Source organism: Plectropomus leopardus, chromosome 8, assembly GCF_008729295.1.
Source record: "Plectropomus leopardus isolate mb chromosome 8, YSFRI_Pleo_2.0, whole genome shotgun sequence".
In the NCBI taxonomy this organism is placed as follows: Eukaryota; Metazoa; Chordata; class Actinopteri; order Perciformes; family Serranidae; genus Plectropomus; species Plectropomus leopardus.
Genome location: NC_056470.1, coordinates 28,591,046 through 28,614,592, shown reverse-complemented (window position 1 = coordinate 28,614,592; position 23,547 = coordinate 28,591,046). Strand labels below are relative to the sequence as shown.

Genomic DNA, 23,547 nt, shown 5'->3' with positions numbered 1-23,547 from the left:
ACTCATTGGAACTTTTTTTTATGGTGTGCTGGCAGATTTTGTAATAAGGTACAAATAAATTCTTGACAGTGTTTTATTACAAAATTGCTTTAAAATTCATAATTTTTCAATATAACGAGACATTTCAGATGGAACAAAAAAAAAAGGGATATTTGATTCAGTGGTCCGCTGCTCCCACATAGTGACAAATGGTGTCATAATCCAACGTGAACACTTTCTCCTCGTGTCGGTCGAGCTGCACCATCGCTCTGCACTTGTTCTTGTCCCGTTGGAGAATACGGCCGATCTGAGCAAATAAATGTAAATATTCTAAATATTAACAATTCAAAGCACTGTACACACTGCAGGACAGATGATGCTTTCTTACCTGTCCTCTGTGCTCTCCCAGTACAACCATTATAGAATCATATTCACTTTTTGGAACAATGGTTTCCAGCATGTCCTGCCTCACATCTGCCACAACAAAAAACAATCAGGTGGTTATTTAAAAATGTTATTATGGCAACACTGCTGTTAATCTGAGTAATATGAAATGTAGCTTAAGTATCTATATAAGCATGATCTTTGTCAACAAGGCACTGATTATTTCTTTGATAAATTAGTTCAAACACATTTTGCGAATTTCTTTTGCAACTCTAATTAAAGAATAAAACACCAGAGAAAGAGAGAAAACTAACACCAAGAGACACTGAGATAGCACTGATGACTCACCGTCTAACAGTCTTCCCTCCTCAGTTCGACACACACAGGTAGTCGGTGTCAGGACATCCTCCACACGCATCTACAAGAACACAACACTGCCTTTAAAAGCTGTGACAACAAAAAGAAAAGTTTAGAATAATTTCACCACTGCAGCTAAAGATTTGGTGCAATTTTCCTGTGGCAGGGCAACACTTTTAATGTTATGTATTCCAGAAAAATGCAAATAATCAACAATAATTAAAACACAATGTGTAACTGACTACAAAGCGTGGTGATTTAAACAATTTAGATTATCACATGGATAATTCCAGTCCTTGATTATGATTGGCAGAGCTCTATATATACTCTATAAATACATAGCTGTGACCACATTACAATTTCAGTTTTGCTGAAATGAAATTTAAAATATCCACAAAAACCATGAAGCTAAATCAATTTAAGTTAGACACAATTTTTCACAAATGTTGACTGTAGTATAAAATATGTCTCTTTTTTTTCTCGTGGCAGAGAGAAGTGTAGAAGAGAACAGTGCAGTACCTGAGGTTTCTTGGCGATTTTTTGTTTTTTCTTCTGCCTGCATATTAATAATACACTAATTCTAGTAAGCCTGTACTGCTGCAAATCTCGGTTATATAGCCAAATTTTTGTTGAATTTTCACTTTCCAATGTGTTTGTGTGTTGCCTGGCAATCGGTCTGCTAAATGTGGCAAAATATCGACACTGCTTGGCAGAAAATATGTATTATTTCTTATCAGTGAATTATTGTATCTGTGTTGTTGTGTGTTTATTTTATGAAACATTGCCATGTTTAGGTAGTAATTGTTTTATAAAAGCAATAAGCCACCTGAGGCCGTGGTTAACACTGATTTTAGAGCAGCTTAGGGGCGTCATTAGACAAGACGCACAATTCCCTTGTCTACAATCAACCACTTCACAACTTTTGGACTCCACGTCCTAAAGGAGGATTGCATGAGTCTATAAAAAGAAAAGATATTTTGACAAATGCGATATTTAGGTGGCTTATCAGTACCTTTGAGTTGTAGTACCTGCCCCCTTTGAAAGCTTTGTCTATAAAACGAACTTTCAAGTCTCTCTGGAGCCAGGAGGGAGGAGCCGGTGGTCGCCTTGACTCTTTCACTGGAGGTTTCTCTCTACAGAGAAAAAAAAACAAAACCTTATCAACTTATTAACTATTAAAAAGAAATAAGAAAGGCTGCAGTGTAGTCAAATGTATACAAATAGAACAATTTAAGTGTATAAATGCACCTGTCTTGACTTGATTCTCTGTTGTTTCCTCTTTCTGTCATCCCTTCCTCCTCCTCGGTCTGAAGACTTGTGTTTTGCCTCGTGACCATTACTTCTCCCCTCTTTCTCCTCTCGTCTCTGTTGCTCCTTCTCTCGCTCTTTTCTCCCTCTCTTTCTCCTTTTCCTTGTCTTTGTGGGCTTTACTGAGGCGACCTGGTCAATGATGAAAAACCTGGTTAACACAGCACTGGCAAGAAATACTGGCAAACACCGACACTGCAGTGTTGTGAGAATGTGAGATTCTGAGGGACTCTTGTTTTTTTGTCTTTTTTTATGCTTGGCAGCTTAGATTACTGAAAATTAAAAACAATAATAACATAATTGCACTTTTTTTTTTCTTGCCCCATGTTTTCAAATATATTTAGATTTGAGCTCGATTCAGATATGATTTCATCTAGCATGCATATATGGAGGAAGAGATGAAACACACATGAATGTGAAGAGACATACATGATGTTAACAAAACATCACATCAAAGCAGTAATGTACAGTAATGCTAAATTCTATGCAAGGTTATCCACAGAAGATTACTGTAACAATTTTATTAAAACAAAATTTCCATGATTTTTCCAAAACTTTCAGTGGTTTTTCTACTAAGCCTGTGACATTTCCAGGTCTGGAAAACGTGTCTTTTTAAGGTTTTACATGACAGTGGGAACCCCGTGAATTGCTGTTTGGTGTATTTTCTCCCCACCCAGAGCCTGAAATGTCACTCTAGAATAAACCTGTTTATCCCAGTCAGTGCTTCACACAACTAATGCTGCAACTAACGATTCGTTTAATCACAGATCAGTCTGTGAGTTAGCTTCTTGATTATTTTTTAAGTCTTTAAAATGACAAGAAATAGTAAAAATAAATGTCTGGCATCTAAAGTGATATGAAGGAAAACAAAATTTTAAAAAATCCAGATCAGCATCTGGATCGTTTTCCATAAATGTTAATTTTTTCTTTTTCATTAGTTCAGAGTTACTTACTGAGGTCTTTGCTGTTTTTGTCATACTCCTTCCGCCCGACCAGTTTAACAGCGTACTGGCTGATTGTTGCCGACTTGCTGCCGATCGCCAGCTTCACCACAACTCGAGCGTTATCTGCATCGACGCCTTCAATCTGCAGCACACGAATGAAACACAGTCACAGAAAATATATAGTTAGAAAACAGGTAGCTGTGTGGCTCATTACTTCCTATCTAGGAGAAAAACAGATGGTGAGTATGGATGCAAACACGTTTCAGATCAACCCTACCTTGCCATACAGGTCTTTATGTGGCCCTGACACCACCAGCACACAACCGCCTGGACCCATCACCAGTTCCTCCTCCTTCTCTCGCTCCTCGCCTGGCTTGGGGGGTCGTTTATGTCTGTCGGGCTCCAGATCCTTTATTGCTGAACGATCGGCTCCAAGACCCAAACCTTTTGGACGGAGCTGGTGTTCGATTGGCTTCACATGTCTGAGCAGACGGAGCAACAGGATGAAATCAATAAACAAAGAAACTGACATATGAGAGATGTACAGGAGGCGGAGACAGCTTGAGACAAACATCTTCTGTTTGATAATGAAGCAACTCGGCTACGTGAGTACAGATGTAAGTGTGATCATGTCAATTACTTCTCATGAGAAACAAAGAAAAAGACCATTTTCTTGGGTTTTTTATCCAAATGCAGTCTAGGTTATAACTGCAGATTAATGTGCTAAAACGTTCAAATTTATCAATATTGAAAGCAGCATTTACACATTTACTTCAAATGTTTAACAATTTCAAACACTATTTAATTGGTATTCATGTTACTACAACTATAATATGCTCTATTATCAGTAAATCAGAATCAGAATCAGAAATTCCTCGTATTGTGTGAACTATACCTGGCAATAAATCTTTTTCTGATTCTGATTCTATATCTGCATTATTTTGGCGCTGTGTCACTTGTATTCCTGCTGCTTACAGTCTGGCACCTGGATGCTACCTTTTTATAAAGTCCTGGCCACATTGGAGTGCTGTGGGGGTACATGCAAAAAATGTCCCAAACACAGAAAATAAGACAATGCAGGCAGAGGAAAAAGTCTTTGCAGAAAAATACATCACTCCACACTTCTAGTGAGCCATAAGTGAAGATTGAGAGGGATTATTTCTGAGTCTACATATTGTTTTTAGGAAAATCTTGCATAGGTTATCTTTAAGCATTATGTTAAATTTTGAGAAACAATGGTCAGTTTGTTACTCACTGTTTAAATGTGCGTCCGATGCCCTCCTCTTTACTCCAGCCCATCCCTTTAAGCATAGCAAGTCCATAAGCCTCGACAGGAACGCTCTCATAATCTGCCTCTGTCGACTAAAAAACAAATACATTGATATATTTTTTTTTAAATCAGGAGACATATATTAAAAGCTCAAACAACAAGAGAAATACAGATACCACAGTCTGCTTTATAAATGCATAAATTGTGTCTCAGACTGCTCAGGTGCTTATGTAATATTTGAGTACTGAAACACACAAATAAAAAACTATGGCAACTGACAGAGAGGCAGTTTGTGATGCCTGTCTTACTCAGCCTTTTGCCTCCAGGCTGTCAGACTCAGCCCGGGCTGACTGAAGTCACCAGGCAGCAGCTACAGCAGCCCTCATCAGGGCGATGGCCCCGCTCATCTCCGTCTCCACAGAAGGCTTTCCTCTGAGGGAAGTTGCCCGGGAGCTCTGCCTCACAGAGCATGCTGCATTAAAATGAGCTCCGGGGCACAGCGAGCAAGTTTCCCCTGACTCTCGTGTTCTGACAGACATATCTGCAGTGATTGAGAGCAGATACGGGATGACAGTGACGAGGCGCGTGAGGCCTCCGACGAGCAGAAAAGAGATCTGATTGGTTGCATGTCTCTGGGGAGACTGTTGACGCCTGTCTGCCACCCAAGCCTTACTGTACTGACAAAGTCACCCGCACCCGTACGCATGCGCACAGCTGTGTATGCACACAGCGGTGTTATTCTACTCAGTTGACCGTCAGCACTTTCACACACTCAAATTTCAGTGTCTGACTCAAAGTAGCCAGCCGACCAGATTTTTTTTGGTACAGTCAGGCATTTTCATATGCTCTCTGAAACGCTTCTCCAGCAGATTACATTGTGATCTTCACATCTGATACCATTTTTTAAAAAATGACAATTAACTAAAGGCCAACAACTATGCAAAGTCCTGAGCAAGGCAGAAAACCCAAGCCACCATTATTAGAAAGGTTACCGATATAAAAGCATAAAGGTAACTCCCAGGTCAACACGTGTATGTATTGAATAATATCTAGATATAGAGAGCAGTGTTCTTCAGGGTTGGAAATGATCTTTTTTGTCCACCGGCCACTTAATAGACTACCCTTGTTTTTTTGGGTGGTGAGTGAAGCAAAATTGCAACCACTTGCATATTTTACCAGCATTTGGCTAGTTGCTTGTGCAAATTTCCAACGTGATGTTTTTAATATAATAAGGAGTATAAGAGTGTTTTTAATAAAAAGACTTCTCTAACACTGTGTCCTCTAACACTAAATAAAAAAGCATATGCTGAAATACACAGTTCTTTTCTGCTTTCAGGCTTATGTGACAGGAATACTAAAAAGCTAACCATGAAAACTGACCAAACACGGCAACACTTTTTCTTTAATAATGAGTTAGAAAAATATATGCAAATCTTTAATCAGGACTTCATCCAAAAGATCAAATTGAGAATTATAATTTCTTGACACAATCACTGAGTACAGTGAAAAGCTCGCAATCTTATTTGTGCACCCCTGCCTCGGATTAGAGAGCACTTCCTTGTATCCATACTTACAGATTCTGGACGTAGATCCACCTTCACGTGGTCTCCATCCTCAAAGCCCTCAGGAACTTTGTTTTGCATCAACAGGGGGATGGCGAGGTTCAGGTTGGTTTCTGACTGAGAGCCATTCTGCCATTGCTCAAGCTGCCTCCTGGAGTCTACAAGCACAATTTGAACATGTATAAAGAGCTTTTCATGAGACAACTCATCTATCTCAGGTAGAGAGATGGACAGCGAAGACATGGGGACCTGAGGAGGCTCCACTCTGCATTTCAACTCTGATTTGTTATCTTTGTTCTCTCTCTCTCTCTCTCTCTCTCTCTCTTATTCTTTCTCTGGACTGCTGTGTCTTGTAGACTTAATGTTGAAGCAGCCCCATATGTTTCTGGGATTTTAGGACGTTTTTAAGATTTTAGGACATTTCCAGGATTTTATGATGTTTCTAAGATTTTAGAACATTTCTGGGATTTTTCGGAAATTCCTTCTCAACTTCTCACAACACACTGACAGGACACAATGGGACAGTAATAAAAACACAGGCATAATCATGAATATTCTGTATTAACCATGCACCCTTGAACTCAAACATTAACTACCTTAGATTTGACACTTTACAAATATATCTGAATGCAGTTGTGACATATTCATCATTCAGCTTGGCGGTAACTTGATTTGACACTGTATATATGTATTGCGCCTTACTGTTATCTTGCTTTGTAACGTTACATTCCGTGTATGTGCGTACGCACATATTTTGCAACGTTACCTTCTGTTATTTTATTTTAGTCTTTTGTTTTGTATATTTACACTCGTTATATCTGCACTCGCCCACTTTGTATTGCAACAGCTGCATAGCAATTTACCCCGGGAAAAACAAGTAAGTTTTAAATAAAGTTGTATACTGCCTAATCTCACCGTGTCTTGTAAATGTACACACCTTCAATGAGTTCCTTGACAGCCTGAGCGTCCACAGAGTCACCGTCTTGGCTTGTCTCCTGTGTTTTAGCTCCGCTCGGTTCGCTCTTTCCCGCTCGGTCCGGTCGGTGCCAGCGGTTCTTCTGGATCAGAGGAATGATGAGCTCCTTCGGCTTCTCGGATGGTTTTGAACTGCAGGACGAGAGTGAAATTAGCGAGCTAGCAGCCAGGGCTGCTTCAAAACAACATTTACTCACGGCGATACAACAATATATATCTTTCACTTACTAACATCACCAATTATAATTTATGAACTTACTAGCTAAGCTATATTAGATCGGGAAAATAACGGTTACGCTTATGCTAATCTACATATTACATTATACCGGTAACGTTATGTTCACGTTAGTTAGCATTAGCATGCGAAGCTTACCTTTGTAATTCTTTTCCATCTATCCCAGTCAGGTAATCTTTATCATCTTTCTTGATCGCAGCGTCACCAGTCGAAGGTTTAAACTTGCTAACTGTTTTAGTAAAACCAAACGACAACGTTTTTTCTCTCTTCTTGTTCCCCAGAAACAGGAGACTTGAGGGAACCCGCATCTTCTCCGTGCGACGCCATTATTGTTTGTAACCGACAGAAGTAGGGGGACGGAATTCCGGTCGTTGTAGTTTTATGACGTTATATTTGTTATATTCTAGTCTCCACAGATTACTACATTTCCCACCATGCACCGGAATTAAAGTTACAGAGCGACCTTGGTAGTGTAGAAGGGAAAGATGGACAGTAAAGACATACATTTCGCATGCATTTAAAAGTAAATAAACAGAACAATAATATGTGTTTTTGACAATACGCAACTATATAAAATTTTGTGTGTTCATATGGTTGTCTTATTGCATTACAGTGTGGAGGATTTAGGGGGATATGCTAGCAGAAATAAAAAAAATATTGTAATCAGTATGTTTCCTTTAGTGACTTGAAAACAAGAATTGTTCATTTTTTTATTTATATCAAAATATGAGTCCAATTTTAGTCTGCCTGTTTCTACAGTATCACAGGAAGGACAAACCAGAGCCCTTTAAGAGCTCCCAATTTAGTGCACTAGGACAAACCAAACCTAGACAATAGATAGGGCCATTCGACCATTGTAGTTAGCAAACCCTCAGCTACAAGACACAAGAAAATTCATATTCTTAACATGAAACTGCTTCAATTAGTGTTTTATATACTTGGTTAAATTATAGCAAAGTGGTGCAACAGCGCCGTCTATTGGCAAAGCAGTTCTGTATGTGGGCTGGCTGACGAGTGCACTTAGGTAGGTTTTGTTCTGGTGCCGGTCTGGTATAATTGCTGAATTTTTAAAAAAAAGACTTTATGTGTTAATACTTTGTATTTTTCGGTGCAAGTTACTCACAACAACTTTAGCTAACTGTTTTGAGCCAAGTGTGATTTATTTCGTTCTAAAATGATTATTTTAGAGACTAAAACGTTCGCTTTTGGTTTAAACTAGTTTAACTATTCTCGTATTCCAGGTGTTATCCAGACCTATCCTGAGACCAATGTTGATTCCCACCGCCATTTCACTGCCATACCCTGTTTACAGGTAATATTTTATGCATTTCCCTGTTTCCTTTATGGCGTGTTACTGCGTTATTTTCCTGTTAATTAGCGTGAGCTGTCCTTTTGTCTTTGTTGAGCAGCAACGCTGAGTTTGGCTAGCTCATAGGTGAGACTAGCAGTATGCTAATTAGCCACATGAATGTATGCGCACTGTGTTAACCCTTTGAAACCTGGGCAAAAAAGAGGAAAGGGCAATTTAAGAGGACATGAGCCCAAAATTAGCAATAAATGCATTCTTAAAAAGTGGAATAAAATGCAAAAAATAGTTGAAAATAACTTTTAAAAAAATGCTAATAATTCTATTAAAGATTTAAACATGTAGTTATGATAATTATAAACCTGGTTTGGGGGACATATTTCCCTAACTTAAAGAAAAAGAATATAAAATTAGCCATTTCTTACAGTTTGTGGAGCACTTCCTGCGAAGTTGCTCTTTGCCTTTTCCCCACATATTTTCAAAAGAAACCAATTTGTTCAGATTTTAAAGGCTGAAATACTTGGGAGTGCATCTGAACGCAATACAAGAAAAGTGATGTCGATCTAGGTTTTAAAGGGTTAAAAGGAGACTGTTCATCAGTCCTTTCATATATTACTGGGTTGGTTTTTAAGTGTAAGGCAAATGTAAATATGCAGCCTGAAGCATTGTGATAGACAAATAATATACACTATAAAATCACACAATGTTATAATGCTTTCTGATTTTTTGTATTTTTTTAACAATAAATCTATGGTTGTTTTTTTTTTTTTATTGTTTTTTTTTTTTGTTTATTAAAATCCACAGAGCACTTAGGAATGTACTGTGCAGTAAAGAGACAAATCCATGCATGGTGTGTAGAAGTAACAGTATTGTGGAGCTGCATCTCATCATGTGAGGCTGTGACCCATCACACATGTAAGTATGTTTTGGAAAGGATGAGACTTTTATGAATTCTTTGGCTCCTGGTTAAACACCCTCAAATGACTGCATCTTAAGTTGTCTGAGAAAAAAGGTGAACACACATTAGTAGGTGCTGGGCTAGTGGCCAATCTGTGCAGAACCGAACAGTGTCAGAGTTACATTGATTTGTATCATGAAACTGCTTTGTTCTGTGTTTTACTGGTTTTATTCAGGGGGTTTGTTTGTTTTTGAGAGGAAGAGACCTCTGCTGATAATTTGGCTCCCAGTAAAAACTTCCTGAGCAATGACCAACAAAGGAATGATAGCTCACGCTTTACTTGATACATGGAAGGTGTTTCAAGTGTATTCAGGCAGATATATAGGCTAGGCTTTGTCCATGTTACTTCATAGATAAATAGATGTTGTTGTACATACATAGAAACAGGAGACAGAGAGAAAAAAACAACAATAAAAGCGGTATTGAAATATAAATATATATATAATATATACATTATATATTATAATTATAATATATATATATAAAACCCCAGGAACAAAAGAGCCATTGAATGGGTATTAAAATGCAGAATAAAAACCGTGGTGTTAGTGATAACATAAACATATGATAGTAAATGTATTACTGTTTAAAATGCACAGTGCATGCAACCTGATTTAACTGATTAAAGTGCAGACGGTGCCCCTGTACCAGTTAAATAAATTAATTGTCTGTTTTGTGCATTATGTGCATGATCAGGCCTCATCGCCTTCCCTCATCTTTGCTGCATGGGACCAATTTTCCCAAGTATGAAGCTCTTAAAAGTTTTAACTAAAGTGCACTCGCAGCTTTACAGACTTAAGATTTGTTACAGTAACCAATTGACATTTGTCATAACTGGATAAACAGCCTACTGTAAAGTAGTCTGGAAAAACACACGCTTTTGATCTGGTTCTCACGCCTTTAAATCCTGGTAATAACTCGTAAGCGAAAAGTGATGCTGCTGGTGCAGGTGCACAGAGTGAGAATAATAAGGGGCGGTACTTTTAACTCTTTATCCCCTCCCCCCTGTGCTCCTTAACTTCCCCATAATAACCTTCTCATTTGCCTTTTCTCGTTGTTTGTTGACTTCAAAAGTGGCATTTTGGGGAGCAGGGTGATCAAACCGACCGCACAGTTTTGATCTAATCTGATCTGATCTTCGGCAATTGACGCTCCGCGCCCTGAAAGCACCAACCGCTCCTGCAGTTCAATGACACCTCTACCCGGTCAGATCGATAGCAGCGACGTTTGCCTTTTCTCTTGATTTGCTCTATAAGAGGCAAAACATGTGTGCGTAATTAAGTAATGTGCACGATCTGCAAAAAGGAAGATCAGCAGGACGGATTTGACGCCGAAAAAACGGCATGAAGGTAAGAAATTTTCCCCAGTCAAATGAAAGTGCAGCAGTTATTGTTCAGTACTCCTCACAAGTTAAATACCAACGTTTTTGTGCGTGATATTTGTCCATCCTGCACGCTGTTTTGCCTATAGCAGTACAGCAGCTGCTAAATTTATAAGCGGCCGCTGTCAGATTTGCCCGATAGTGTGTGCGTGTGTGTGTGTGTGTGTGTGTGTGTGTGGTGTGGTGCGTGCGTGCGTGTGCGTGCATGTGTGTGAGAGTATTTTTCCCTCTCTCTCTCCTCTCTCTCTCCCTCTCCTCTCTCTCTCTCTCTCCACAAGATCACCACGGCTCTCAGAGCATCACTGTCCAAATATCCCGTCAGCCGTGCACATCGTCTCTGACTTTCTCCGGGATACGGTGGTGGTGCCATATACTCATCACAGCATCCCCACGCTGCTTTTCATCACACACATAACGCACTAGGCTGTTCTTTGGACAGCTCGTATTTATTTAAGTGCACGTTTATTATTTAACCTCAGTCGGGTCGATGTATATAGACGCGTTCAAACGGATCCTCTTTGAAAGGCTGAACTGCTTGAAAAGAATGTGTGTGTGTCAGCGACAAGGCAGGTCAGTATTTTCCCTAAATATGAGAAATGTGAGAATGTGTTGTGTGTAATCCAAGTGTGTGTGTGGTGTGTGTGTGTGAGACAGAGAGAGTGTGAGTGTGTGCATGTAAACTATGAGTGTGTAAAAGAGTGAGCAATGAGGGTTTGTGATGACAGTGGCAGATCTTATAAGGATAAGTGTCAGTTTGACATGAACTTTACCTTTACCTCCTGTAACAGCATGCATGTGTGTGTTTGTGTGTACTTATTGTACATGTATCTTTGTGAGGACCATGACTTTTATATCTGAGAGTGAGGACATTTTTGGAAAGAGGACATTTTTGCTGGTCCTCACCTTTAGGATGTGAAACAAAAACCTACACCTTTGCCTTCAGACAGACGTTCAAAGGCATGTTTGAGGGTTCAGACTTGGTTTTAAGGTTAAAGTTAGTATAAGGTACAGGTTTCGGTCAGGGTAAATGCTCATTTATGTTCAATGTTACATGGAGATGGAGACGGACGGAGCCCTCTGTCCTACACTGAGTTAATTTTGTCTGTATTTGTGCACATTTTCTGAGAGCTTACAGATATGGACAAAACAGAGACTTCAACCATCTACAATGTTGCCTTTGTTTAAACGTAGCCTGCAATATTACAACCTCCTCCACCGTCGCCTCGTTTGTTGCGTAAAACTTCTGATTTGCCCTCTAGTGCCATTTATCAGCTGTATCTATGCCAACAAAAAGGATGCATGGAAATATGAGGACAATGGAACTAACAGTGTTTTAAGGGTTGGGGATAGGCATTTAGTTGTGATGGTTAAGATTAGGGTAATGCATTATGTCAATTTTGGCTGTTGCTCACCTTTAGACATAGATGTAGATTTCAAGGAGGACGCAGGGGACATATCTCAAATAATATTTAGATTATGTGCATTTGTCTCTCCCAATAAAAACATGGGAATAGCAGAGGACTTTAAAAATTACAGACATTTACACTGACAAATTGATGCAGTAAATGCAAAAATTGGTGCATAAAAGTTTACCAGAATGCAGGATATTAAGTGTTTGATGCTCAACATTTTATGGTGGAGGACCTCTAAACCCCTTCGCCTGCACTGTCGCCTTCAGACGGACCTTCAAAGGCATGTTTGAGGGTTCAGACTTGGTTTTAAGGTTTAAGTTAAAATATAGTTAAGATTAGGGTAAGGGCTTGGAATAGGTTTTTAGTTTTAAGGATTAAGGTTAGGGTAAGGGGTGCGGTAAGGCATCATGTCAATAAAGGGTCCTCACAAATGTGGCTAGTCCTCAATTTCGGACATAGATGTAAATTTCAGGGGGGACACGGGACAGACCCCGTCCCCCTCCCCAAAAAATAACATGAATGTGGCAGAGGACTACAAAAGTAAAGACATTACCACAATAAACTGATGCAGAAAGATACAGTTTGGTGCATAAAAATCACCAGAATGCAGGAAATTAAGTGTTTGATGCTCAAAATTCGGAAGACCCCATAAACCCCCATTTTATATTAGTTCCCTCCAATGTTGAAACAAAATGTACTCCCCGGACAGACCTTCAAAGGTGTTTGTTAGAATTAGAATTGGGTTAGCGTAAAGGGCTTGGGAATACATTTTGCTAATTAGGGTCCTCATAATTTTGGCTGGTCCTCACCTTCAGACATAGGTGTAGGTTTTATACTGCACATTGATGCAGAAAAGGCACAAACTGGTGCATGAAAATTAACCAGATGCAGGAAATTAAGTGTTTGATGCTAAAAGATTTCTGGAAGACGACCACCAACCCCCCGTTTCGTATTTCTTTCCCCTAATGTTGAAACAAAACCTTCACCCTTGCCTTTGAACAGAGGCGTGTTTGAGGGTTCAGACGTAGTTTTAAGTTCATGTTAGAATTAGATTAAGGTAAGGTTAAGGGGGAATGCATTATGTCAACATGGGTCCTCACAAGTATAGACGTATTGAGTTGTGTGTATGTGTTTGCATGAAGTTATGATTTGAAAAGTTTGAGATCCTGTTGTCAGTTGTGTTTTTTTCTACCTTTCCAATCTCCAGCTCTGCAAATTGTCTTAATGAAATGTAAACACAAGCCTGTGTTTGTTGCACCTGTGCCCATTTTGCCACAAGAAACAGACTGACTTGCATAATGTACTCTGTAGTTCACAGCCAGGTGTGTGTGCAAGCCTGTGTGCACTGTGCCTCACAGCTCTCTCTCTCTCTGTTGTTGTTGCTGTTTGTTTAGGGTGTGTCCCTGCTCGATACAGAGAGAGCTTGTTTTGAAGTGATGGATGTTTGACCCTGACTTAATAGTGTGCATTGCTTTGGATTCGGAGAGCAGTCAAGGTTATGCTGTTATAATGAATCATTAATTTGTTGGAAGGGAAGGAGAGACATGTGGTGTTAGTCTGTCTACACATGCTGCTCTGGTCCTCACACTGTTTGTTTTCTCCAGCACAGCACCTGTTTTGCACCATAACCATAAGCAAAGCCTTTTTGGTTTCATCCTGTCCTCCTTTTGATTCTCAGAACAAGTTTAAACAGACAGTGAGTGGAAATGCATGTCGATGTACGAACATGACTCGGCTCTCGCTGCTAACGAGAGGGGAGGATGAAGTGAGGTGCATTTCTCCTCCTGTCGTAGTAATGCATGTCAGCTGGGAGTTGTTGATTGTCTAATTATGTACCTCCTGTGTCCTTCGGCATCATGCATATTAATGCTGCTGTTTTAAGGTGTGGTGAAAACAAAGTGTTCATGTGTGTGTGTGTGTGTGGGCTGTGTGTTATGTGTTGTGGGTGTGCAAGGCAGTTTACCCTTGACAGGGCAGGGCTACGCAGGCACATTCTCCCATCTGTGGTCCAAACCTTTGCTCCCAGCCACTGCATTTGGATTCCACAGTTGTAGCTGGCTCTATTCTTAGTCCGCAACAGTTCATGTGGAGTCTGATATGAAATTTCAACAACAACAACATTCCCATGCTGCTTCCATACTTCGAGATTCAATTTAGGATTGGATAAGCCGCTGTTAAGAGGTTAGGCTCCGACTGAGGTGGCGAATCAATAACTAATCAATGATAGCGTGAGGAGTTACAATTTACACAGTGCCATATTTGAAATGTCAAGAAGGCAATGAATCCATGTATCCTTGAGTCAGATCTGAGTTGGACAACTGGGATCAATATCAGGTGGTGAGACAGGCAGCAGGAGCAGGCGAGGGTCACCTTCACCCATCCCTACTGAATCAGCAGTATCTCTCTTACACACACACACACACACACTTGAAGGCCTGCTTAGGTTACCAAACTGCGACCTCACAAAAATGCTCATTATAGTGAACTGAACCTCCCCTCCATTCCCTCATGTATAATTCATTTTGTTATTATGATTTCAGCCATTCTTTCATAAGGTTACCACTCCCTCTTCTCTGTTGATTCTACAATTTTATTTCTTCAAAGCTGCCACCGGCTCTATTTCTCTATCCTCGATCATCCTCTTTTAAATTCCCCTAATATTCTCCCCGTTTTCCCATTTCTGTCTCTCTTATCATTGTTCAGAAGCTGATTTCTTTAATTAAACCGCTCCCTCTTCCTGATGAGAGCTCATCTCTGATCGGACTGAGGGGTGTAATGCATCCTGGCAGACTGAGTAAGAAGACCTGTTGTTGCGTTGGTGTTCCTCAAATGCGCCCCCTGCCTTGACCTTGATCCTGTGACGTTATAAGATTCCCCAAAGGGAGCGTCACTGAGCCTGTGTTATCCTGTCAGGTGTGTGTCACTCCAATGCACAACAATGTATTAATCTGACACTAAGTCCCTTTGTATGTAGTCAACAAGAGAGCAGCTTTAATAAAATCACACTGGGATTGATGGATTTATCGATAGCGTGTGGAGAATAGTGAATGTACTTTTCATTTCATGTATTCTTATCAGCTTTTTCATGTATTGAGTTTATATTGAGAGAGGAATGTTTCCGTGAGTGTTTCCGTTTGTATGACAGAGGGAGATATTTGTGTTTTTTTTTTTCAGCCCACGAGCATTTAATCTTTTATTTTTAAATCTGCCACTGCTGTCTGTTTTGTGTTGAGCGCTCGCGTGCCCTAGATTCAGAAGTGAGTGAGCATCAGGGAGCTTTAGTGCACCCCACGTTGCTCGCACAGTTTGGTGTAAATGTGCGCTGGGAGTGGTCAGGGCGCAGATGTCAGATAAGACAGTGAAGTGGGACCCGCAGGAACGTTCTTGAGTGTTTCTCCGTCTGTCCGCCACTCCACCAGTCTATTCGTTCAGATGAATTTAAGGTCACGGGTTATTTAAGATGCCTCACTTGTCCGACCTCCAACACCACCCGTGGGAGGATGCTGTAAGATTAGGAGCAGTGTGCTTCACTGCAGGTTAGATTAAAGAGATGAGTTTAGTGTTGGATTTGTGGGATGGGTTCAAGTGAAGGGTTTGTTTACCTCACCTGTCCTGAACTTGGCACAAAATACTGTTTTTGTAACTACAGGGCAGATGGTCCAAGATTTCATTATGCAATATTTGTTTTTAATATTAAAGGTGCAAATGCTTGAAAGTTTGGTGGTGTTAAGATTAGATGTAAGATGTATCGTACACTGCATTCAGAATTAATGTTGTATAATGTAAAATGCTTAATTGATCAGTCCATTGAGCGAAAATTAATTAGCAGCTATTCTGATAATTGACTAATCATTTATTTCATTTTTGAAGCAAAAATGTTAAACATTCACTGCTCACAGCTTTTCAGTTATGAGGATTTTCTAGTTTTCTTTGTCTTATGTGACAGTAAATTATAAATTATTGGATTTTGTGTTCAGTGACTGGACAAAACAACACATTCGATGTCACCTTGGGCTTTAAAACTTTTGTTAATGGCAATTAAACAAAGTTTGTGTTGGAGTTTGTCATATTCCAAATTCTAAATATTGAATTTTTATTGTAAATGCATATCAGTTCCAAATAACATTTATTGGTCTCATTAACTACTAATAAATAATAATAATAATACTGTCTATCAGACTATCAGATCCGAAAAACCAAAATGGGTGGACCCATAATTTGCATTAATCAAGGCTGGAACTAACAGTTATTTTTATTAATTTAAATTGATAAACTGTACTGAAAACAATAAACAAGGAGCCCAAGAACAAAAGAGCTCAAGCTAACATTTTCATCTGATCAATAGGCCAAACCCCCCAAATGTTCAATTTTTGCTGAAATTAGACATTGAATGGATCAGTCGAACAAAGAAGTAATCAGCAAATATCATAATTTTTTAAGTACAAAACGCCCAGTCTTTGAACTCATTGGTTATCTGTCTGATGACGGGCGGCTTCAGTGGGCAATGGCCAATATTTCATGTGATCCAGTGGAGCAAGTGGATATCCAGGCTAAGACTTGCTCTGCCATCCACTGATCATTTCCTCTAATCTTTATAAACAGATATATGTATGCATATGAATGCAGATTAAAAACAAAAATGAATGTAAAGCTTAACCGTTGTCAGACAGTAATCGATGGTTTCCAAGATTATATTTTGGCCGATGCATTCAGCTTCTCCGCACGGACTGTTGCTTGCCACTCAAACATGATTGCTCAATACTACTCTATCTACAAATGGAAATTAGATTGTTACCAAAATCTTGTCCTGTTGCCTCCAGATTCTGCATACAAATGCAGATATCACTTTACAGAGATTACAAAACGCCTAACAACTGCAGGTTCAGACTTGTCAAATGTGTGAATTTGTCATTTATGATAGTTAATTGGATATCTTTTTGACTTTTTGGATGTAAAGACAGTGAAATACATTGTTTGTCTCTGATAATTTGTTTTGACATTTAATGGACTAAACATTTATGTTGTAGTGCAGTTAACTCTCACATTTGACAAACCTGATCCAGAAGATACTCATGAATTTTCCTTGATGAATGATTAAAACGATCACTCGATCATACAAACTGTTGACACTGTGAATCAACTAATCAGCAATTTTCAATATTAATTGCCTCGGCTTGAGTTTTATTCACACTGGGCACTGTGAATTGATGATTGCTCTTTTAAAGCTTACCTTTGGGTATGCAGTAACAGTGCACACAGTCACTTTATTATGCAATTATCAGTCATGCTGACTTTGGTCTGGCTTTTGCAGACTTATAAAGAACCTTGAGTCCTTGCAGTTGTTTATTCACTGCGAGCGCTTGCAGAGTCCAACAAATGGAGCTGTTAGGCATTCTGGTCACATTCAGGCTGACAAAACACACAGTCAGTCCATCAATATTCCCCAAAATTCACATTTAGGAAAGACAACTCTTCGCTGTCTTGAACTTTCAGTGAGCATGCATAAAATACCAAATTCGCTTACATAAATTCATCGAGCATTCTAGCTGAGCTAATTGAACAGGCTGATTTCATTATCGTAGACCTCATTTAGAGCGGAAACAGAATGTGGACAGCAGAGCGAACGTGGCTCCATCAAGTCAAACCAACAGAGGCTTTTATGAGCGTGAACCCACTCTGCTGCTCATGTAGTGCACAAAAGCTGTCCGGTGACATGAACATTTAGAGTGAGACAGTGAGACTGAGAATTAGAGCAGCATCTCAGGGCAAAAGCTGATTGTGTGAAAAGTTTCCCATCTTTGCAGAAGTTTAACAAACTCTGCTGTGGTCAAAGCTGATTATGTCAGAGAGCGATCTACCGGCTGCAAGACGGCTTTGATGGGGATGAGGTCCGGCATGTAGATAGACATCAGGAGCATGGGGAGAATCACGAGCGCTGACAGACACTGCTCTCACCATAAAGCCTCGCTAATGTCACTGATACAGTGAGGATGTTCGACAAGGTGTTAGGCTGCCAAAATGATGGTGAAAGAAATGCAGTTATGTTGCTGATGTTGTTTTGAAGCACTGTTTCAAATGCAACCTCAGACGTCACACAGCTGGATAAATCTGTCAAGACGAGCTGTTGTTGTTTTCCTTTTTTTGCTTTGCCAGAGCTACTTTCTACCGAGCAATTCAATTATTCACTTGTCTTAATTGATGTTTTGCCCACGTCCTTTTTTCCTGAAGGTCTTTTAAGACACTCTACACCCCAATGTCAAGTGCTGTTTCCTCATGTCCTTGATTCGTCGCTACAAGTTGACTTTGAATTATTGAGCTTCATGGCAAAGCTCATCTGTGTAACTTTAATAAATTAACACCCTCGAGATCCAACCTGAAATAACTGCTTGGTTAATTTGTCCTGTAATAAAGATGTTTTGCTCATCACTACGAGCTGCCACGGGGTAAAATGGCCCCAGCTTTTTTAGGCTAATCACTGGAAAGAATCTAATAGCATGGGACCAAGAATTTTAGCATTATCACTGCTGCACCATAAGGTATTATTACAGTGCCACATAGTTAGAAGCTTAAATTACAGTTTGGCTCTATTTTAATGGAAATTTTAATTATTGTGGTTGATAAACTAAGGACAAAACATGTTCTCTTGAAAGTACAAGCATCTATATTTATGCAATCCAGAACTAAATTGCATATTTCAAACATAAACCCTGTGTGGAGCAGCTGTTTTGACCATACACCGAGTCATAACAGCCTTGGGCATTTGCTTTATGCTCTGATTCAAACAAATATGGTGAGTAAATAAAAAAACAAGCCCTAAGAATAGCTTCGAAGTCAGGAGGATGTGTATTTTGCCATTGACAGATTGCTGTGGTTTGAAATTACACTGAAAGGCCGGGTTTGCAGGCTGCAGAGATCCTGAGCAGGTCGCTGGTGGAGAGGAAGTCAGTGAAACAAGATATGTACTGGTCAGCTCTTTCCTGACCTAAAGGTCAGAAATCTCAATAGAGCACCCTTTTTATAGGGCTAGATATCCTTGAAACCATATATTTTGCAGTTCTCTATAACTAATAGTTATATCGTTGGCTCTATATAATTTATCTGTTGTAATATATATGGTGTGTATGGTGTTTTTAGCCATGCTAGTGGCATGGCTCTAGGGATTGTAATAATGAACGTTGCACCAATTAGTGACAGAAATATCTTAACTATTTGATGGATTGTCATTAAATTATCCACATACTGTCTGTCGTGTAGAGCTGCAGCTATTGGTTGATAAATCTGTGCGTCAATCAAGAGAAAATTAATTGGTAACTATTTTGATCATTGAATTATCATTTAAGTAATTTTTAAAGCAAAACAAACAAACATTCATGGTGTTAAAATATGTTATATATATATGTTAAATTTAACGCTTTTATCTTTCATACATGATAATAAACTGAATATCATTAGATTTTTGGACTTGATTGGCTTAAACAGCTTTCCCAAACCTCACCTCAAGTACAACTGCATGTTTTGGATCTCTCCCGGCTTCAACACAGCTGATTCAAATGATCAACTCCTTATGAAATCCTGGAGCTGCTGCATAACGAGCGATCATTTAATTCAGCTGTGTTGCAACAGGGAGAGACCCAAAACTTGCAGGGCAAGTGGTTCTTGAGAATAAGTCTTGGAAACGCCGGGCTAAACATACTATTTGTTACCTTGGGCTCTGTGAACCTAAACAGGGCATGTCTCAGCATTTTAATTGCTTGGCTTAAAAATGGCTTATTGATAAAATAATGGGTAGATTAATCAATTAATGAAAATAATCATTGGTTGCAGCCTTACTTTCATTATTCCTGAATTATCTTCATGAATGATTTGTTTTATCGGCCATGTTTGTTTTTTCTTTGTTATCCAGAAGGTATTGTCCGTGTGCCTGTTTCCATGTGGACACAGCATTAAGCTTGTGTTAGCCACAGACCTTATTTCAGGTATTTAACCTAAAAGCAAAACCTGTGACATCAAGACAAGTGAACCAGAAGGGTAAAAATACTAACTAATATCTGGGTTTCAGGACTCATTCAGCAGCACTGTATAGTGAGCATGTTAGGATGCTGAGTCAAAGCATCACTGTGTCTAAATAAAGCCACAGAAAGCTGCAAGAATGGTAACAATTATGCAGAAATAGACGACAGTCTAATTTGATGAGATGACTTTGTCCCAGGCAGTACTCTTCCAGTGCTTTTATGGCAACCTAGTGCCGTGTTTAAAGTGCACACAGTTAGATGAGTGTGCAGAGCCGTTTGTAGCATCAACACCAACAGAGCGAGCAGCACAGCAGTGTCAGGGTGTGTCTGCGGCGGGACGAGTCCAGGCTTCAGCGGACCTGACAGGCTGTGGCTCATTAAACCCCCATCAGACGCGGGAGGTCAAGACAACATCTACAGCTCGGGCGACACACTCTGCCCCCGTGCGTATCATGTAGACACACATTGGGATTGCGTCGGCCCAACTGGACAGGGTAGTTGTTTATTTTTAGCGTTTTAATCATTATGCCAACTGCCAAGGAATTCTGAGAAATCTTTAGATAAAGCATGAAGAGACTAACGGCTTATAGAATTATTGTTCAGGATTGATGCACATTGGAATTTGTTGTGTATGATTAGATGGGAAAAGTTGATGCTTTTTCTAAAAAAAATCTCCCGACACAGTTAACGCAAGCTGTATCACAGTATTTTCTGAGTGGGTGGATGGCCGGCTGGCTTTGGAGAAACAGGTCAACAATGTTGCTGCAGAAGGTTTCACAGTGGGGTAGAAATAGAGAGGGACTGGGGGCACTGTTTGGCAAGGATGAAGTGATATGCATAATTTCAGGTAGAAACATGACAGCGTAAACAGCATTGCTTGTTTAATTGCGTTTTATTCAAATGTGCATGACCAGCGGTGACAGGCATTGTCACTGGCTTTGAACCAAGACTGAAATGCAAGTTGTGTGTTTTTCGGGTTCTCGATGAACCAGCTCAACCGTTTCCCAAACTCTGACTCATGTCGCCTGAGCTGAAGTCCTGCAAGGTCAAACAAGTGAGTCCTATGCCAACCTCAGGCTGTGGCGCCTCTCGATCTCCATCTGACCTCTGTGCTTCCCTTTTTTCTCCTGTTACTCTCAGAGTGTGGAACAAAAACACATGCAGTCCCTCCATATCTTTCACATTTCATTCTCACCCTATTTCTAATCTCTCTTTGCTCCCTTTCTTTCCCATTTGTCCATTTCTGTATATAAAAAGCCACCAGGGACCCCTTCTTTTGGCCGAGCAGTAGGAGATAGGATGGAGGAAGAGGATCCTTGTCAGATCTGTCAGTTGAATGACCAGTCATGTGGAAAGGATTAGTTATATCCTGTCCTTCTCTCACTCTTTAAAGCGGCCTCATTAGGCCTGCTGGACTAAAGGACCCAGGGTGCCCCTGCTGGGGCCGGGCTCTGTGTAGCACCCAGGGAAGCCCTGGTCGTGTTATCCCCTACTCAGCCGAGGGTCGTCATGGTCACATAGTCACTTAAGAGGATTGGATCTTGGTGAAGTGATGTGTAATTGCTAATCTCCCGACCACAGTGGAACTGGAGATCAGGGTTTTCTATTAGAAATATTGTATGTCAGCAAGTTATGGCACCATACAATATACTTTATTGTCCCCACAGGAAAATTTATCTTTGACTCAGCTGCCCCGCCCATAAATGTCTTCACAGTTACAATAAAACAAACTACATATGATCACAACAGCATTAGCAGTACCAAAAAATGCACTTAATCCAATATTGCAGGTAGTACAAATTGCACACACTGTGTTGTTAAAACAACATGCAACTATTGCTCAATCCCTGTAGCCTTAAGCAGCATTGCTTAAAAGTGTGTGTTAGCATAGATGTACAATGGTACAATGGTTTGACATTTTAGGAAAGAAGTTTAGTTCGCATTGTTGCAGAGATTTGAATGACAAGATTGATAACACTCTCATGCCTGTTTTTTTACATATAAAGATACAGCCAGGATATAGTTAGCTTAGCAGGCAGGGTGGAAACAGTTTGTCCGGTTGTGTCTATCATTTTTCCAACGCGGTTTAGATCAAACCCTGCTCACTTCCATATGTTGAAAACTGGTTATCAGATGTCAAGTACCTCTGTGTTACTCCCACTACCACTCTACTACAAAGCTAGAAACTACAAAGAATACAAAGCTAGAAAATAGTTATATGGGTTGTAATGACCTCAATATTCAACAAGTGTATAATTTGCATTTTCATTGTTTTTATGTTTTGTTTATGTATTAATTTATTTCCTGTTAACAAGGAAGTTGCTTTTATTTTGAAGAGACAGCTGACAGGCAGAAAAAAAGATGGAAATTGACCAGAAGGAAAACACTGAGGTAACGTTAAGACAAACACAAACAAGGAGAAAATGGTGCTGGTAGGCAAACAAATATATGCCATCTCTGTCCTCCATCTTTCCAGTCTTTCTTGTAAGAAAAGCTAAAAGTCTCCTAACTCCAGCTTTATATTTAGCAGATAAAGCAGGAGATATACTTGTGTTTAACCTTTTGTTCACATACGTGTCCAGCTGCTCCGTGAGTGTTCTTGTATATAAACTTGCCTATCTGCGACTTGTCTTACTGGAGGATACCTTTAGAGAGCTAAGGACGTATACAGCTACCGGATGTGTGGGATTTAAACTACAGACACTTGAGGAGGATAGTATCACAATAATGTTGAGATCAAGGCAGAAAAGGCGACAGCGCCGACAACGTTGGTGGTACGTAAGTCCTCTAAATCAAGCCCGTGGGAACTGTGGGAAGTTCGTGTCTCTTGTGCTGTGTTTACTGCCCCTGCTGTTTATATACATACTGCATCTAGTGTCCCTGTCTCGTTAAACCGACGCAGGGGTAGCAGCCATCACACGTAAGTGTGCGTGTAATTAACAGCAAGTATATCTCCAGCCCAAGAGTGGCTTCTTCTCATCTCAGTCACAGCAAGAAGGCTTATAAACATATATAAATATGTCAAACTATTCCTTCGATAATTAGTGTTCTCTGTCATATTATCAACAAGTCACGTTGTCTTTTGGATTCTGTTACCCCACCTTGTGTTTCTCTGTTGTCCTGTGTGCCAGAGTGACAGTTCTGCTCTGATAATGTCAGAGGAGCGCTCACCGCTCTCTCCGGACATCACAGCTGTCAAGCCACTGTCGACTCAAACAAATCTTCACCATGTCAGCCACATCCTCAGCCCACTCACACACACAGCTGCTCCCCAGGAAACATGTTGCGGCAAAAACACAGACAATAGGAGAATTTGTCCAGGAGAATACAGAGTGCAAACAAACGGGGTGATTATTCATCGTCCAGAAAAATCTATAAAAATCTATATTTGGGTAAAAGAATAATGCATCACTGTTGATACTGAAATGATTCTAGTGTTTGACTGCAGCTACAGGTTCCTAGCT

The 23,547-nt window shown here is 39.9% G+C and overlaps 2 protein-coding genes across 2 annotated transcripts in view; one reads left to right on the top strand and one right to left on the bottom strand.

Annotated features, from left to right (window-relative positions):
- Window positions 1-2: 2 nt before the first annotated feature.
- Window positions 3-7,341, bottom strand: gpkow (G patch domain and KOW motifs). The gene is given in 14 exon segments (XM_042491523.1): window positions 3-286; window positions 368-453; window positions 712-781; window positions 1,733-1,853; window positions 1,969-1,991; window positions 1,993-2,121; window positions 2,123-2,160; window positions 2,982-3,114; window positions 3,250-3,454; window positions 4,228-4,334; window positions 5,817-5,962; window positions 6,742-6,911; window positions 7,153-7,274; window positions 7,276-7,341. Coding segments are annotated over 14 exon segments (1,545 nt in total). The 3' UTR covers window positions 3-157.
- Window positions 7,342-10,595: 3,254 nt separating this feature from the next.
- LOC121947202 (membrane-associated guanylate kinase, WW and PDZ domain-containing protein 2) overlaps window positions 10,596-23,547 on the top strand; it is a 53,138-nt gene continuing 40,186 nt past the window's right edge. Inside the window, exon 1 of the mRNA XM_042492139.1 lies at window positions 10,596-10,627. The gene's annotated coding sequence lies outside the window, so the exon portion shown is untranslated. The remainder of the gene's footprint in view (window positions 10,628-23,547) is intronic.